Source organism: Catharus ustulatus, chromosome 4 (assembly GCF_009819885.2).
Source record: "Catharus ustulatus isolate bCatUst1 chromosome 4, bCatUst1.pri.v2, whole genome shotgun sequence".
Classification (NCBI taxonomy): domain Eukaryota; kingdom Metazoa; phylum Chordata; class Aves; order Passeriformes; family Turdidae; genus Catharus; species Catharus ustulatus.
In genome coordinates, this window is record NC_046224.1 from 25,373,187 (window position 1) to 25,391,913 (window position 18,727).

The window sequence follows — 18,727 nt, forward strand, 5'->3', positions numbered from 1 at the left end:
TGGGGGGTGGGAGAGATGCAGACAAGTGCCCCACAGAAGGCAAGGCGGTCAGGACTTGTGGATTACACACTCCGTGTGGAGCAGCTGGGCAATTGGTCCGACCATGCCATAGTGTTTGTTCCCTTTTGCCCAGAGGGACCATGGCAGGGGACGTGGTGAGGAGGGCTGTGGTTATAGCTGCAGGAGGCTGGAATGGGAAACAGTCGGGGCGCAGAGGGTACAAATCGTGAGGAACTAGTTTGGGTTAGTTCCACCGCCTTGTTTATTCCATTGTCTTGCAGGCGAGGAAGGGAGGGGGCTTTGATGCTTTTGTGTGGTGCTGGCAGGAATGTGCAATCCGGGGGTTTTGAGACCTCCTGGAGTGGGGCGTGGGTCTTTTTCCAGTGGCTTCAGACTATCCATAAAGACGATAGGGTGGAACTGAGGCTCTGTGTGGAGTTTGTATGCTGTTCCTGAGGACTTTCTTGTAGAAGGAGAGAAATGCATTGGAGGCATGTAGGATGCTGCAGGGAAGAGCTGTGTCTGTCTCCTGCCTGCTTGACAAATCCAAATCTTGCAGTCTCCCAGGTTCTTGGGGTACAGCAGCCTGGGGCTTTATTACTGCAGTCACCACAAGGCTCCCCAGGAACCTGTCTTGACCTTTCCTATGAGCTCGTGCTTTTTAATTACAGTCTTATTTTTGTTGTTGATGGCTGTATTTACACACAGGATGTATAAGAATATCCAATACGTGAGACTGCTGTAAGTGTCTCACATAATTTTTCCATTAATGCATAAAGTTCTTGTCCCTTTTGGGCAGAATACAGGCAGCAGAAGCTATTACCTTATAAGCAGGGCTAGCATTCCCATCTGGACTAAACTGAACAATTTAGACCACTTGCAGATACCTCTCTGGTTAATTTTGCTCTCCGTAGTAGCATGATCTTTCTTAGAAAAGTCTTCTGAGAGGCTTGCTGTGTTTCTCTGCAGTGAAATGGAAACAATGACTTGCTGCAAATATCTGGTTTGGTCCCCATAGCAGATAGAAGGTGTTTTGTTTTGTATCTTCCTCTCTTTGCAGAGCAATCTCCCAGTGTTTTGTTCCTTTTTCTAAAAATTTTGAAACAAAGCATGTGTTTAAACTGAAAACTATTCCAGAGAGGAGGTGTTTCTCCTCTGTGAGGGAAGGAGATCCTTTGGTAAATGTTCCTTTTCTCCGTGTTTTAACAGTGTTCTAGCTGTGACCATTACTTGCATGGGAATCCATCCCTCCTGTATAAATTATTTGCCTAGGTTGGGACATCAGCTGTAGCCTGCTGTGCTGTGCAGTTTGTTCAGGGTGGGTATTTCTAGTAGCTTAGATAGGATTTCTCTTTTTTAATATGCTTTGCGGTAGGGAGGTGTGACGTCAACTACCATGCAGGTATCTCAGGGCAATCATGCTTAGCAAGAGCTTTGCATGAGCAGTGAGGAGGTTTGTATAACACAAGTGGATTCCAAGGAGTCCTTGGTTAATGGCTTAGAAAACCTGTTATTTTAAGACTATTATTATTTTTATAAATTGCACTCTGGTTGTAGAGAGCTTTGGCATATGGCCTCATCCCATTCCACCTGTCTGTGGCCCATAAGAATGTGACAGTCAAATACAGGGTGAATGTAAAAAGAAAGGCAAAGGTGTGTTTTCTGTAGTGGAATAACATTGTGTTGTAGCAGGAATTACCCATTACTTTTCATATGGAATTGCTTAATTGGGATGTTGAAAGGTCAACTTTGATTTTGTTTTGATACTTCTCTACATTTTTGTAGGTAAATGTGTAGCACTCTGGTGTCTAATTAGAAGAAAACCCCTGAAAAATAGTGATGCATGGTGGGTGAGATATATAAAGGTAAAGCAAAGAGGGAAGGGTAAAAGCAGGCTTTTTTTCTTTGTGTAGATAGCAACTCTTGCAAGGGCAGAAATCCTCTAATGAACTATTACATGAGGATTTATTCTGGTAAAATTCAACAGTCATGACCTCTACTTTTCCCTTTTAAAATACTAGTGAATGAGACTTTGGAGACAGACACCGTCTTTGTCTTCAGAACATGTGCTGAGGCACTAAGAGGCTTTTCCCTTATCAGAAGGAGCCTGTCAGGGGTTGAATGGCTGCATCAGTCTATGCTGCCCTTCTGATCCATGGTACCTCTGAGGCAGTAGGGGAGCCATCACCATGATGATGTGCTTTGCATCATGGTCCTTCTGTCCTCTTAAGAGCAGAATTAAATATTTTGTGTGTGTCTGGAATATTTTTCTCTGCTGGAGTGGGTTCTCTCAAATCCATGTACTGATTTATAGCAGAGAAATGGGAGATTCCAAAGGTTGGAATTCAGGGTATCTGAACGTGTACAGCTCCCATTTGGCTGCAGAATGACTTACTGTCCATGTTTTCCCCAAGCTGATCATATTAGGTGCAATTAGTGCCCTGGATACTCTTTGGGATGCACTTTGGGGCGTCCCTCATAAGCAGAGGGAGCTGCCATGCTGTGCATGCAGCATAGGAGGGGGTTCATTCCCTTTTAGAGATGCCCTTTTGTTCCCTCCTGTTGTAGGGAGGGGAGCTTTCCAGGAGGGGGATGAAGGAACCAGACTTAATGGTCTTAAGAGTGGATTTATTATTTTTTTTTCTATTTTGTGAAGGAAGGCCTGGGAGTTGTTTCTCTCTAACAGTTTCCAGATGGTGCTGCTGGAACACAAAGATTTCTAGTGTGTTTGGGATGGCGGCTCTGAGACCCCCAGCCCCCCAGCGCTTCCTGTGCAGCTCCACAATCCTGCAGGCTTAATCAGAAACAGTCCTGGCCGCTGAGGCAGGCTGCCCCAAGCCCTCTGCTTTGTCCTTCCTCCAGGCTTTTTAAACCCTTGCCATTACAGCTCCAACCCATCAGCCTGCCCACCTCACTTCTCTCCTTTTTCAAGCTGACTGTGGGCACTTGCAGTGTTCCAGAGAAGAAACTGCATTTGGCTAGACTGCTTGAACAGTTTGTCTTGGGGGAAAGGGAAGATGGTTTGTGATGTGAACTTGGGAAAATAATTTCTGTAACTATGTAGGACAGCTTATGCAATCAGGCCAGTGCATCCAGGGCACAGAAAATTTCTTACACCTATTTGCCTGCAGCACTTAGTATACAGTATGATTTTGTCAGAGTCGTGTGCTGTTGAGCTTCTATCTCTTTTTTGTGCCAATTTCCCTTAGAACAAGGCAGATTTAATTTTATATCGCAGTCTCTTCACACCTAGCTGACAAATTAACTTCAGCTTTTTTCTTCTGAAGGTAATATGACAATTATAATTTTGCTTGCAAAGTAGGAGTACTCTTGTTTCTTTTTAGCCTTTGAGCAACAGCCTGTGAATATTTGTAAAATCAACCAAGAAACTTGTGATCAACTGACTTCCCTTCTGGATCCATGGTATAATCTCCCTCGTCCTGTTCTCTCCTGTATTCTCCATCCCACTTTAAAAGAAAACAGGACAGTGAAACCATCTGCTAAGGCAAAACTCTGTAGTCCTGTTCACCTGTAGTCCTTTTCACTTGTGAAAGCTTGTAGTCATCATGTTTGAGCAAGCCAGATTTTCATGCCATGAGCATGCTGCCCTGTAATGGCTTGGCTTAGTGTAAATTATGTGTGAAATGCTTCCACAGCCCCATGTAGCAATTATGGCATCCAAAGGTGCCCCCAGTGCTGGATTTTAGGGCTTTGTTACGAACCTTGTCCTGTTTCTGTTGAATAAGAGTATAAATGAAGATGAACTGCCATTTTAAAATGCTTCTGCTTAGTAAAAGAAGAGGGAAATCAATATTTTGTGCTATTGACTTCTGTGCATGCAGAGTGTCCTTGTATTTGCTGGATCACAGACGTCACACAGTGCACAGTATTCCCAGGGGCTTTAACTTGCACTGGATCTATTGTTGCCGCTCTAGGTCATGGACCAGCAGAGGCAGACTGTATTTTCTTTATGCCCGGAGCAGTATGAGGATGCTACTATGTGTAGTCCAAAAGAAGTGTATGTTTTGCACATTAAATTACACTAAATTAATGAAATCTTGTCTGTTTGAGTAGCTGAAAACATTCGTTGGCTGATCTGGAAAATGAAAAACTTAACTGGGGGAAAGGATGCTTCTGGCCAGACAGCTACTTCCATTATTTGGGAAAAAAAAAAAAAAAAAAGTCAAGGAATAATCAGCATTGTTATAAAGAATATGTGTAAAATAGTTCAGTTTTAGCTATGCAGGTGCTTTTTGTGTATGAAAATCCCCCTTCTCTGCAACATTAGACATCTGTACTGTAACTCCATATGAACACTGTCAGCTTAAAGCCTGAGTATGCATTTGTAAACTTGTTGCATCATGAATATTTTAACAGACCTGAAAGTATTTAAACTTTTCTGTGTGGTTTGGTCAGATGTGTATTTGTCTGTATTCCATTCTACAGCCTCTGCTATGCCAATCAGTTGTTCTTCCTGTTGTATACATGTGGTTTCACAGAAAAGAAGTGCCAGGAGATTGGAGTTAAGAAAATATGTATTTCAACATACATAAAACTGCACTGAAGCATTTGGTTGGCATCACTGGGACTCTATTCAGCAGGGATGCAGCCATCCCAAAGTTGTCATGTTCTGTCTGGCCACCTTGTGGGCTTCTCTAGCCGACTGCTTCAGACTCTATTCAAACTCTGGTCCGGGCAGGAGACTATTTTTATTAATCTGACATCACTTTCCTTTCTTGTCTTTACTGTGTCACTGGGCTTCCCGCCCGGGGAGCCTGTGGCAGGCCTGGCCTCCCTCCAGCTGGGCTGTGCCGGGGTCCTGCCCCTTCCCTTCCCGGGGCAGAGGACCTGCGGTCCCACGGTGGGCTGTGGGCTCTGTGGGTACCATGTCCCTGCTACAGAGCTGCGTGTCCAGCTTTGCGGAGCTGTGAGGCTGGAGTGGACACCCAGGACAAGGACCCCTTTATGCTGTGGGGCTGGAGTGGGTGAGAGGCTGCAGGTGGGAGCTGCATTCCCTGGAGCCCTCTGAGCACCAGGGACATGGCAGCACGGGAGCTCTCCTGCCCCGTCTGTTCTACATCGTACTGGCTCCTATGAAAAACTCGGTGTTTTTAGGATATGGCCTGGAGCGGGGTGGGGGGTGGGCCTAGGCCGGAGGCTGCTGTCGCTGCAGCAACAGGGCCAGAATTCCAGGAAGGAAGAGGGGCCGGATGAGCCTCTGTCCTGGCCTCTGCTGGACTGCAGAGCGGAGAGCTCGTGGGCGCTTCTCTGCTACCATGGGCACGGCCCCGCAGCCAGAGCCCTGGGCTGACAGCTGCACCTCTGCTCTTCCCTCCCTCAAGAAGTGCCCTCCGTCATTGGGGTATGTGTCAGAAGCCAGGGCTGTTTCGCCAGCATTCTTCCCAGCCATCAATGGCAACCCTGCACAGTGTACTTGGTGTGCTGGCTTTTTTCAACATCTCAAGCTTGTAGTCCCCAAATACTTATAAAAAGGGGTAATAGGGGGGTAGGCGGGTGAGAAGTGGATGAAAAATAAAATGTAAGTCCTGCTACTTGCATCTAGCAAATTCTGCAAGTTGTTGATGTCAGGGCACTAACAAGGAAGCAAATAAGTGGAAGGTCTTTGCTAGATGACGTCTGCACATGTGGAAAACAGCCAAAGCCATGAAGCAAGTTTAATTGAAAGTGAAGACAGCTGAAGGGAAGCGTCCCATACTATAGACACAGTTATTGGTGTTGCAGAGTGATTAGCAAGGGCTGTATATCAAATTAGGGTAGGTATCGAGAGAGAAGGGTGACATTAAGATCCACTTAAAAACTACTTAGTTCAGTTTTTCATTAATAATTGGTAATTCACCCTTAGATGCTACTTTCCCCATTAATTTTATCCAAAGACAATTTGGGGTAGGAGACAGCACACACAATTGAGAAGGCAAGCTGAATACATCAGATACACTTGGACAAAGAAATGGTTATTTCATTTTTGTTTATATGCACTAATTTGTGCAAGTAAAGGTCTGATAAAGAATTGTCTATATTCTTAGCAACTGATAATAAGATCAAGGCATTTATAGTTTTAGCAGTGCTCTGCCACAGTTAAATACTGAAAAGCCCTTTTCAGGACAATCCCCCCACCCACCCTGCCTTTCCCCAGCACAGGGTTTCTGTCTTTCCTGTATGCAAGAAGTAAAACAAAAAAGATGGTGAAACCACTGGGCTGTGATGAACAGCGCTGGGATTTCTGTCTGGCTCGTGATCTTTACTTTTTTGCAACTGTCACTTTCAGATTAATAGCTTCATAGCCAGTGTTTTCAGGCTTTTTTTTTTTTCTTATTGTGAACATCTTATTCACTGCGCTCTAAAAAAAGCGGCTTCTGTTTGTCTAGTACAAGTCTCTGATAAATGTGTAGCTTGTGCTATCTCATCACTTCAAAATCCCATTTTGCTTTTGGGAGGAACAAGTAATTTCTTGTTGCCTTTTTTTCACTGCTCTGTGTAGTCCAAGCAATTTTGGCTTTCTGGTGCAGGGACTCTCCCTTGTCACTTCTTTCCAAGCCAGCAGGCTGCTGCACCACCCGTGGCTCTTGGGTGCAGCCAGAGCAGAGACAGATGAACTGTTCCCGTGAGTTTTGCTGCTGGTGTTCAGAACCCAGCAGGTGGTTAGGGAACTTGAAAGGACTGCATTGACTTCACTCCACTTATCCTGGCACTGTCACGAGAGCAGGAATGCTGCAGATCCAGGGAAGAGATTGCTTGGTCATGTTTCTGAGATTATCTTTGCAATGGAAAGGACTCAGCACTTCAAGCTGAAGCTTGGATTCAGCAGGAATTGATTTTCCGGCTAGAGGAAATGTGGATGAACTTGCTAAGCTAACGGTTCCTATGAGCAAAGTATTAATCTGCAGACTTTTACATTTAATTCAGCTGTCAGGAAACAGTTGCTGATAAGGCCTCACTGGTTGTTGCGTCTGGCAAAATGGCAGGTTGTGATGTAAAATTGATTAATTCTGGGGTCAGGTTAGATCAAAAATAGGATTATTGCATTTTTAAGCTAAAATTTAGTTCTAGTTTTAAGAAAAGGGTAGAAGGGCTTTCGGACCTTCCATTATATATTAGAACTGTGATATTTTCTGTAGAGGAATGACTTTATTCCAGTCCTTTGAGGCCTTTCATAAGTTAGTGCTGCCTGCAGAGATGAACACTTCTTAATGGCACCTTGGTTTATTGGCAGTTCCTTATGTTTTTAAGATGTGTCTAATTCAGCTGCTCCTAGAATTTGTCAAGTTGAGAGGTATTGAAAACCCCAAAAACTCCAAAGCCTGTCTGTTCTGCTCAGGCGGGAGAATCTACTTTGAGCTTCAGTCATCTGCAAATGACTGTGATGAGTTTATCTTCTGACCTGAGGCAGTACCTGTGACCTGCAGTTTGTTGCAGACCTTACTATTGCAAGTGCCAGTGGAAATGGTCTTGTGTTAGCAAGGCTGGGAAATGAAAGAATGGGAAAACTTTGAAATAAATGGGTGGTTCGACTGAGTTGTGACTTTTATCCTGTCATATCTAGCTGGCCTGCACAGAGGCTATCTCTGGGGTACAGCCATGATGGTCATATCCTATGGAAGTTTGGAAACCTGTGTGTGAGATCATCCATATGGTTTGAATAAAATCCCAGTATGTGTTGCAGAAAGCTGATTTATTGTATTAGCTTCCAGTTTTATTCTCCCTACTCTAAAGTGAATTGCAAGTGCCTGAGAAATGCTTTTCAGTGGTAAACAAAGTAATGAAACATCCCAGTGGCAGTTTGATTTGATTTTGCAGGCTAGTGCTACCTAACTCAATTTCTTTATGAGTGTCTGGTTGCATGTTGGCATTGAAAGAGAATGTAATTGGCAGGAGGGAGCTGTGCAAAAGAGATGGAGTTATCTGGGGATTCCCTCTCCCACCAGGCTGCTGCCAGAAGGCAGGGTCCCTCTGTGTTCGTGGTGGGTACTTATCTGTGTCAAACCTTCCCTCTCTCTTTTTCACTTCCATTTTGTGAGATTAGTTTTGTTCATGTGCAGTCAGAGGAGGAGATTGAGCTGTATCCCCAGCCTCTGCTGCCTTAGATTGCCTACTAGCAGGGCTTTTCTGTCTGGATGTTGCTGGACTGTGCTGTTCCAGTTGCAGGAGTTTAACGCTTTCACTTCTTGCTCTGTTTAGTTTTCAACAAAAGCAAACTCCGTATGGAATAATCATGCAGCAGGCCCCAGATTCACCATTAGTGACCTGTAAAATTGGCAGCACTGGAGATTATTGGCAGGAGACGGTTTCCCTAGGCGCTTCCTGCCTTCTCTTGGAGAGTTAAGTTCAATTAGAGCAATGATACGCACAGCGGGGATTTTGCAAAGAGTCCAGTACTTGGTGGTAGCATTGCTGTATGAAAGGCAAAGAGATATCTTTGACCTTTTTATGACCTTAATGCTCCAGCTGCTGCCCTCTTTCTAACCTCTGCTATCTCAGAACTCTCACTAATGTAACCCTTTTTCACCTCTTCTTTTACCTCCTGGTGCAGCCATATCCTTCAGACATTTTTAGTCTGCATTCTGTGAGGTTTGTCTTCAAAAAAACAAAGTGGAGAGAGATTATGGGATGTATGGCATTTCAGCCTTCATTCAATTTTTGTTGTTTCTTTCTGGCTTCTTACATATTGTGGACTGCCCTTAGATCTCTGCAATCATCTTTCTCTTCACATTTTTGTGATTTCCTTCTACTTTTGAAACTGTTCTGTTTCTAGATGTGGTTTCTTGGCGTCCAGGTTCTTTGATTTCAGGAAATCCCACAAAGTTCAGTTCTGTCTCTTTTTTGTCACAGCCTCGTGATGACAGTCCCTCTTATTAGTCTCTTATGTGAAGAACATCATCCTGAAAATAACAATTTTGTTTTCCTTTCTGTATTACTTGCATTCACTGCCCTTATCTTTAGTATCTGTAAGGGCAACTTGTCCATCAATTCCTTATTATCTGTGTGGAAATCTTTCTGAGAGAGACTTGCACAGGAACTTGTCTGAGATACTGACCTTGCAGGTGTGTTTATAAGTACTGTTAAAAGCGTGCCTGGAATAGTCTTTCTGGAGAAGACCATCTCTCCTGATACAGGGTGGATGTTTATGGTATTTAGACATACATTGGTAAACTGTAGTTTGTGGGATAAACAATCACAATGCCTATAAGATGTACTTACACTGGGGGAGAAAAAGGCTAACTGTGTTTTCATTGTGGTGTTGTTTGTTCTTAAGGTCATAGTTAAAATCCAAAAGCTTTGAGTGGTGCTGTAGTTGATGGTCTCCATTTGCTTCTTCCAACTTGTGTCTTTTTTTCTGTTTCTGAATCATTTGTGGAGTTTTGTGTTTAACCTGCTTTCTGGCTGTTAGTATTTGAGAAGAATGTACTCACACGGTGGCCAGCCTAATTAATTACTGTTAATCCCCAAAAATTGGCTGCCAAAAGTTTTGTTGTCCTTGAAGCTTTCATACTGTGCATGCTACTGTAGCATGAGAGCGTGAGGAGAGGGTGAATGTTTCCTGGCAGGTTTTCCCAGAGAATCCCCTGGGCAGGCTTGAGGCAAAGAGGAAGAGAGGGAGCATGGATGCAAACTTTAAATAGCATTGCTAGTCTCTGCAGTGAAATATTAGAGCCTTGTTTTTCAGCAGGAATTGTGTTAAAGCATGTTGTTCAAACTGTGAAATTGTGCCAGTAGACCTCTCTCTGGTAGGAGCTGGCCTTTCACTCAAATGTCCCAGCACAAAACCTAAAACATCTCAACAAAAATTCTTCCCTGACGATGGTTGTACATCTGTTAGCTTCATGCCCATAATGTACTTGCTTTTGACAATTTGAGATTGTTTTACTGTGTTTTGTCAGGGCCTCTTTCTCCTTCATCTCCTTCCCCAAGAGTTGCTGGAGAAAGTGCAGGGCTGACTTAGGGGTTCCTCCTTGCAAGTCATAACAGGAGATAGGCTTAAAAAGTGATTGTGGAGGGTGGCTGTTTCTTTTCCTCCTCCACCTAGCGTTCTGCTGCGAGTAGCTTGTGAATGCACAGGGGTACCAGGGTGGAACTGATTTAGACTTTGTCTAGTTTAGTTTATCCTCTGCCCAGACAGAGAGATGGATACCTGAGGCATGTGAGTGCCCTTTTCCCATTCCAGAGAGGATGTGTTGGAGGGAGAGGAACCAAAAATAAATTAAGAAACAGAAATAAACATTTAGGAAGTATTATATTATCTTAATTCCTACTGCACTTCTAAAATAGAGGTGGGGCTGAGTATTTAATGGAGAAATTCCTGAAGTGTTGGAGGCTCATATATTCCTGCAGAGCAAAATGATGGAGCTGCCAATATCACAAAATGTGTAGGCTCAGAGTCCCTCCTGGGCTGAAGAAATAAGGCCTAGAGGATTGATTTCCTGTTGGGAGTCCTGAGGTATTGCACAGGCTTACTGGGGTGTTTGAAGTTACACTGACTGCTTTTTAAGTTCGTGTTAAACTATTAATATATTTTGAAAAGGAAAAAAAAAAGACACATTTACAACTAATGTTTAGGGAAACATTTCTTCAAGACTGGGTGAGGTGCACAATAGCTTCTGTAATTTTATGTTCTGTTTTTTTCAGTTTTCATGGTAATAAATATATTTGTGTATCAAAATTTTTTGGTAAACAACCAAAATTATACATAACTGATATTACAGTGGATAGAGTGGGATTAGTTTATGCTTTTCATGGCTTTTATTTTTTTTTCTTCTACACAATTTGGCATATGCAGTTGAAAATAGATTTTAGGTGTATTGGCTTACACGGGAAAAAGGAAGTTGGCACAATACTTTAGCTTATTCTTCCCCCATTTCATGCAGGTTCTTGTCTTTGGCTGAGTTAAGACAGGCCTATATTTCCTTGCTTTCTATTCTTTGTAACCCCTACATTTGCTCTTTGTTTTCTTGTCTTGCAGAACGAGCCTCTGGCTTCTGGTTATCATGGATATCCAGCAAGAGACAATCAAGTAAGTGTCTTGATTGCAGTAAATGCATGTGTCTGTGCACCTCTGTACACTTAGGGTGTTTTGTCTGACAGCTTCCTGGCTGTCACATTATGGAGTAGAAGTAGTTTTGTTCTATTGTGGATTGTTTGTGGAGACGTGTGATTAATTGAATGGGTTTTTATGGCTTCCAGCAGTATGTGGCAAGGTGCCTGGTAAGGGGTTAAATATCATCCACATTACCAGCAGCTCAGGAAATTCTTGATTCTTAATGTCACAGCTTAGAATCCCTGTCCTATGCTCCCACTTTGTTTCCTCAGTGTTAATGAATGTTCAGTGCCAGTACATGCTTGGTCCTGTTTTACACTTATTGCTGTGATTCTGGCATCTGGAGAGCAAAGCAACACTGAGTTTTTGTGAGAGTCTGCTTTGCTGGTGGAGTAGGGAATGACACGTCCTGTTGGGTTGTATCTAATACTTGTGAACTTGTCTTGCATTCCTTTTGAGTCCTGCAGGGCCCCTGCCCCTTGCTCTTATTCAGAATGCTCTCCTACAGCAGTAAAAATTACACTGTTCAGTGCACTGCATCTGTAAGCATTCTCCTGCCTCCTGACAGAAGACAGGGAAATCCCAGTTGATAAATCTACACGATAGAAGGAGGAGATGCTTTGGAACAAATGAAATTTAATGGTTGTAAGATAGAACTGTCTCACATTAAATCTCCCTTCTTAGAACCAAGTTTTTTTCAGTGTTCTGCAGTGCTACTGCAAAGCAGAGTATGAACCAATGTAGCAGGAAATTAATATGCATGGTAAATCAATAATGCAGCACATTTCAGTAATGAGCAAATAACAAAACCAAAATCAAATTCTTTAATACTCTCAGGTACTGCTATATAAAGAAAGTGATTTTCATCATCTCTTGATGAGGTCTGGGTATATGTAATAATAGCTTAATGGGAGATGTTTTTTATGAGGGAAGTGCAGCATAGTGCAACCTCAGCAACTGGAGAGCTTAAATCTTTGGTGCTTGGTATGTATATATGAGTTTATAGGAGGAAATTATTCAGAATGTCTTCTGGGATATATTAAACTGCTAACTAGCACAAATAAATACTACACACTGGGATGCTGTGAGACTTGTGTTCCTGCTCTGTCCAGACGAAGTGGGGTAAGCTAGGCTGGGAGGCAGACCCTGTCAGATCCTTAAAGTGGTTCATATCTGCTTTTGGCTTTCCCATTCTGGTAGCACATTCTGCACCCTATTTTGGTGCTTCACTTTACCTACCCATTTTGGGGTGTTTTAGGGTGTTTTGATACCTACCAGTACAACCCACTTCACAGGTTTCCTCTTTCTCATCCCATAAAAACTCTTCTGCATTGGAAGTCCAGAACTGCCGTTACTGGCAGGTTACCAGATCAGCATTGATGGGCATGGGAAGCTCTGCTACAGCCAGGATGTGAAATGAGAATTACAGCCTGGGCAGCCCTGGTGAGCTCTGTATGGGTGAGCGCAGGGAGCAATGAATGTTAGCAAGTGTGTGGATGTATTTCAGATGGCAGATAACTTTGTGGAATTTTCTTGGAGGACAAACAGCTGCAATTTAACTTGTGTGTTTTCATTTAGCAAATGCTTGTAAAGATATTTTTTGTCTGGTTTTTGTTTTGTTCTTCCTGCTCTCTACAACATTTTGATCTGTAGTAAGTATTTGTCCTTCTGTCTTGCTTGTGTCCCTGAAGCAGCTTAAATTCAGATCTGGTTTTCACTAATGAGGTTTCAAGGCTTTTAGCTAATCTGATTGCAAGCCTCTAACTTGATAGCAGCAGAAAAAAAAAGTCTTCTGTTGCCACAGGTTGGGGCTGGTGTGGGAGAATCGGCAACGGCTGATTCATCACCTGCTTTTTTTGCACTGGGAAGGGAGGAAGTGGTGTGGGAATATGTGTAGGGGTCCTCACCCTGTAACAAAGTTATTCTGAGATACAGGAGCAATTGTGTTGGAGTTCCTCAAATTAGGAGCTGGATTTGAGCTGGTGAGGGTAAGTCAGTGAGTATATTGTGCTCTTCCCCACTGCACTTATTTACTGTAAGTACTTGTACTGAGCTTTTTTTTCCCCCCACAGTGTTTTCTTTAGGACAAGTAACAAAACAGAGCTTTTTTGGGCTTTTCATCCACAGTAGTCAATCTTCCCTTTCTTTCACTTTTTGTAGTATTCTACTCTTCCTTTACTTGTTTGAATGCCTTTTTGCCTTCCTTCAGGCTCTGAATGCTGTTAATTGCTGGCTGCAAACCTTTCACTGTGCTGTTTTTACACCCTCTAGTGGTTAAATCATACCCAGATGTTCCAGATTATTGTGGTTTTTGTTCCTGCCAGTGGAAATGTGTGATTGGTTTGAGTCCTCACTTTTGGCCGTTTGGGAATACTTAGGTCTCCAGAACGGAGTTTAATTTGTATCTTTTCACAAGTATTTAAGCATTCTGTTGTCATCATGCATGGGCAGCAGTGCTGAAACAAATGAGATGGGGTTCATGTTGAGGCTCTTTCTCTCAGAATCCTAGTCTTGTGTGATTGCTTTATGATAACCCAAAGCTCTGGGTGGTTGTGCAACCCCCTTGTTCCTCAACTGCCCTGCCAGAGTGCTGGCCTGCTGGACTTTTTGTGGTGATAGGACCTGGGGAGCATGAGTGCTAGATCATTATTGTATAAGTTTGCCTAAAAATGGGCTTTCTATTGCTGAAGTGTTGCACTACTCCATCTATGTTGCGGTCCTCTAAGGAGCTGGAGAGCTCTCTGGAAGTGTTCTCAGAACTGCTTTGTGGATGCCTAATGCCCATTCAGGAATGGCAGGATACCCTTCCTTTTCCCAGTGCTAGGCTGATGGCAGGGACAAAGCATGTGGTGAAGGGACAACGAGGGAGCATTGGTGTAACACAGTGTAACATTGCTAACTGACATGAGAACCAGGTCTTTTGGTGAGGAGAGCTTATCCCCTGGGGACTATTCAGTTTTTCATCCCTGTGTTAGGTCTGCCAACAAAATGGTGTGTCTTTTTTTGTAATGCAAGTGCCTGCCTAAAATGCAGTGAACCAAGACTTCCTTGCTTCATTTCCCAAGCTGTGACAAACAGCTCTGAGGTACTTTGAGTTTGTCTCAACATGAAAAATGACTGGTACAGCTATACTAATACAGCTTTTACATACAGACAAACTCATCAGGAATACATATTCCTCTTCGAGAAGACTGTTCCATGCTGACTGTGCCAGCTCATTCTGTATATAGCCAAGGCCTGTATCATATTGCTCTAGTGCTTTTTGTGTTCAAACGTATTAAACATGATATCTGAGATTTGTTAGAGTGCTGAATACTGGCACTTCTGTGGCAGAATTTGGCAGCTCCACAGAATAATTTTGTTTCCCAGCAGGAAGCAAAATGAGCAAGAGCACCTTGTTTAGCTGCCACTGAAGGGAAGAGAGGAGGACAGAGTTTATGGAGGCAGGAGGTAATTGCACACACCAGAACTGGGTCAGAATGTTAGAGCTATTATACCTCTTCTGTTATGGAAAGTGATCCTCAGCTATCACAACAGGTTAGGATATTGGTTTGAAGCCTGTTTTAAAAGCTTATACTTCCCTAAGTACAATTCTTAAATCAAACTGGGCCATTGGCTTGGTATTAACGTGGTGGAAACATTGTTACCTATCACAAGTGACATTTCCTTCAACAGCTTAATTTCGGTGGCTGGTTTTCCATCTGAGCACTCATCAGGCCTGACCTGTTCTCCTGTATGTAGATGAGGCTGCAGCCCAAGGTAGTGGGTGCCTGTGGCAACTGCTAGCAATAACTTTATCAGTATCCTCTCAGTTTTGAGTTCAAGCTTAGGGTGAAATGCTGTTAAATCCTCTCCAATTGTCAGCCTTTTCCCCTGGGTCTTTACTTACTGCATTGGAATATCTGACGGGGCATCGAAGGCTCCAGGCGGATGTGCGTGCTGCCTTCCCTGGGGCCACAAGCTGGTGAGGGGAAACTGAACAGCAGTGGTGGCAGCCTGTGAGAACAGGAAGCCTCCCCGTTGCTTTTTTCCTCCCTAATTGTTTTCTTTGCCCAATCCCTTCTGATGTGAGGAGTTTGGCAAGGAAGACATTTATCCTGAGATGTGAAGGGTGTGTGAGAGCTCCCATGGGGAGGCAGGACAGCAGGTCACTGGGCTTCCTGTTGGAGCTGGCTGCACAGAGGCACTGGTGCTCATTGGTGGTCTCTTGGCAGCAAGCAGCAGGGATCTCAACACAGAGTTCAGAAGGAGAAGCCTGTCCTCTTCCATCTGTGTGGTCTGAGACTTCTTCACCTATCTTCCTCTTCTCCATTATGTGGATGAAGTGTAAATTTGGGAATATTGCCATGACTTGATTAGCAGCTAAGTGGCCTAGCATTGATTAAGATGTCCACCCAAAAAATCTCTTAATTTAGTAGCAGCAGACTTAAGATGCACTTGGGATGAAGCAAATAAAAATGTCATCCCAGAGGAAAATAGTTTGGTCACACGTTTGTTTTCACTTGTACCGTGATAGTGCCAACCACAGTCTGTCTAGTACCCTGCTTGGTCAGTTTTGTAACAAAGACTCCTTGTCTCAAAGTTCAAATCTAAGTAGTCTTCCTGAAAAGTTTTAGTTTTAAATTTGTTTTCCTCCTAGTAATATGACCATGAAAATAATCCCTCCAGTATGTATATTATGTGGCTCTGTAACCCGTGAGGTGGTGGCAGTAGAAGTGTTAAGTTATTCAGGAGCTAGAAAGGAGCATGGTTTGTGTGTTTTTGGGTTGTTTGTTGCTTACACTCTTTATTTGAAAAGTGTATTTAATACAAATTCTTAAACTTGGGGGCAAAGAGAGGTTCTAGAGAGGCTTAAATAAAATTTTTATACCTTACTTTGTGAGTAAATTACCAGGACGAAGATCAGGAAGCTTCTGAGATCCTCCATGTAAAATGGAGAAGACAGGCTCAATATTCCTGGTACTTTTAAGGAGTCTCTCTTGACTTGAAAGCAATCGACCGAAAATTTGGGATGGCACCAAGCTAATGAGGGGAAACTGCTCTAAGCACTTTCCTTATGTTTAAAATTAGGTGGATTAAGATAAGTCTGCCAAATCTACTGCATCCTGGCTCCTACAGCCTCTCTTCAGGCAAGCAGTGAAATGTTTCCACACTGTACTAGATAGGACTGAAGGGATATTCTATTTCTGACCTAGCTGCAGTGTCCCATAGAAAATAATGAGCTTCATTTCAGAGATTGTAGTCTGGGCAAAAATATCCAGTGTGTTCAGGAGGCAAGAAGCATCTGTGAGGCAGCTGCACACAAAAGGGGCTCAAGAGTGTGTAGTGGGAGAACTGTTGAGATGTTACTGCTTCATGAAGCTATGAAGAGTTTAGGCCAGTTCAGATGTACTTATGGAAAGCCATTTACACTGCAGGAGGGAAGGAACTTGAGAAGTCCTTTACCAGATTGAATCCAGCTACTTAAAACTCTCAGTACATTCAGAAGGTAAAAACGTGTTGAGAGGGTGAAGAGAGTTAAAGGTAAAACAATGTAAATTGTGATATGTGAGAAGGAAAAGAGAACAGAATGTTTAGCTAAAAACTGAAGGAGGAGTTGGTTACAGATTGAAGTTTAAACAATTAAGGATGAGTTGGAAAAGCAAGATCCACTGAGACTAATCTGATGATACATCTCTCCTGAATCCAGATCTGTCTTGATCAGGCTCTTGCTAGATTACTTGAAGCATGAAAAAGTGGTTCCTTGTTTTCTCAAGCCTGGACTATATCCCTAAGAAGCTGCAGGAAAGATACAGTAAGTGGGATTAAAAAAAGTTGTAAGACATAAACCACCAAATAGTTTAGCTTGTCAAAAACCTCCTTTCTTGAAATTTCACTCTGAACGAAGTCTCTGTGCTTATATTGGCCACATCCCCCAAATCTCTCCTTTCCTTTGTTTAACTGATTTCCTGGCATCAACCCCCTTAAATAATACAGGAAGCACGATGTGTTGCAGTTGACATGAGTCCTGCAAATAGATCACTGTGGCTGTGGTTTTATTCCCCTCTTCCCTCTGTCTGCTGCCTTTCTAATCTCTGAGTACAAGGCAGAGAATCCTTTCCTTACAGAGCCCTGAATACCTTCCATGAACATATCCAGCAAACTCCATGCCAATGCATGCCTTTCTCATAATCAACAACAAAAGATAATAAGTAACCATGTGGAAAAAAGTTGTAAGAGAAGAAATAATTAAGGAGTGTGCACCTAATTCAGATACGAGGAAGACTTCCTCGAAGTAAGCGCCTTAAGTCCTATAAACAGCTTCTCAAGGGAAGTGACAAATACCTTGCTGATGAATAGTCCAGCCAGGGCTCTGGGGTTGTAAGGCGTTGGCAGGAAATGGGTTTGGATGATGTAATACAAATTCCTTTCATGTTTTAGGCCACTGATTCAAGCAATTTCTCATCTCTCCTTAAGGGTTAAAGAGGGGAGATGTAAGCCATTCCTTGGGAGGGTACTGGGAGACCACTTTTTCTCCTGTGATGACTGTATGAGCGTTACTCCATGTCTGAAGATTCCCAAGTTCCTCATTTCCTTTGGCAAGAGGGACAGCATCTTGTTTAGATTTTCTCTTCTGAATGATTATGCCAGAGTGTGGCATGTGTGTTAGAAATAGTCTGGATCAGTTGTAGGAGTTAAACCGAATGGTGCAGAGAGAATGGCCTGTTGATAGCTATGATATCCTATTGAGGGCATGAAAGCAGCTATTCCGGGTCAGACAGAAGGTCTCTGCATTCCTGTGTTCTGGCTTTGACAGTGTCTAATAGCAAGTACTTAAATCAGAGGGAGCAGCGCCAAGAATTGGTGATACTTCCCCTTTGCTGTGCTTTTGAAGCAATCCTGTGGCTTTGGGATTTCCTGGCTATAGATTTTTATTCTTTTTTAAAGTCACCTGTGATAGATTTTTTTGTCTTTATTGAATTTCTTTAAGTGGTTTTGGAGCCTGTCTAACCCTTTGGCATCCACAGCATCCTGTGGCAACAAGTTTCTTCTTTAAGTGGTTTTTTTTTGTTTGTTTTTTTGTTTGTTTGTTTTTTTTTTTTTCCGGGGGAAAAGTTCTTCCGTACGTCACTAACTTGAAACTGAGCTGGCTTTAAAGCTCTCAGGTGAGAGGGACTTGGGATCCTCAGCATAGATATCTATAGATAGAGATATAAAATATATTTTTTAAACCCCTTGACTAATACCTGTGCAGCTGTTATTTCTAGGTACCCAAAGGTGCCGCAGCGCGTTGCTGACGGACAGCCCGTGCTCTTGAGAGCCTCGGCTCGGTGCCGTTGCCGTTGCCGGTGCCGTTGCCGGTGCCGTGCCGCGCTGGCGCTGCGCTGCCGGGAGAGGGCAGCCGGCGCACGGCCAGCGCTCCCCGCCCCACCCGCGGCCCGGCCCGGCCCGGCCCGGCACGGCCCACGGAAGCGACACTGGGGGCTCGGCCTCTGGCGTGCCGCAAGCCATGAGGGTGACTCCTCATAGGTGTTTCTGGAGCGGCTCTCCGGGGCCAGGGAAGCTGTGTTTAGAGGGATGGGGAGAGGGCAGCCCCTTCGCCCCGCCTGTGCTGGCGTTTGGTTGAAGAGTCACGGTGGAAGAGGTTTCCACAAAAATCTTGGGTCTGTGAGCAGAGGCAACATCCAGGAGGGGCGC

The 18,727-nt window shown here is 43.6% G+C and overlaps 1 protein-coding gene across 8 annotated transcripts in view; it reads left to right on the forward strand.

Annotated features, from left to right (window-relative positions):
* RBFOX2 (RNA binding fox-1 homolog 2) overlaps positions 1-18,727 on the forward strand; it is a 170,104-nt gene that overhangs the window by 24,023 nt on the left and 127,354 nt on the right. For 7 of the 8 annotated variants that reach the window (XM_033057350.1, XM_033057349.1, XM_033057352.1 and 4 more), the window contains exon 2: positions 10,976-11,026. The exons of the other annotated variant lie outside the window; for it this stretch is intronic. In XM_033057350.1, coding sequence (XP_032913241.1) covers positions 10,976-11,026 — 51 coding nt within the window. The remainder of the gene's footprint in view (positions 1-10,975; positions 11,027-18,727) is intronic. 8 annotated transcript variants of the gene reach the window in all.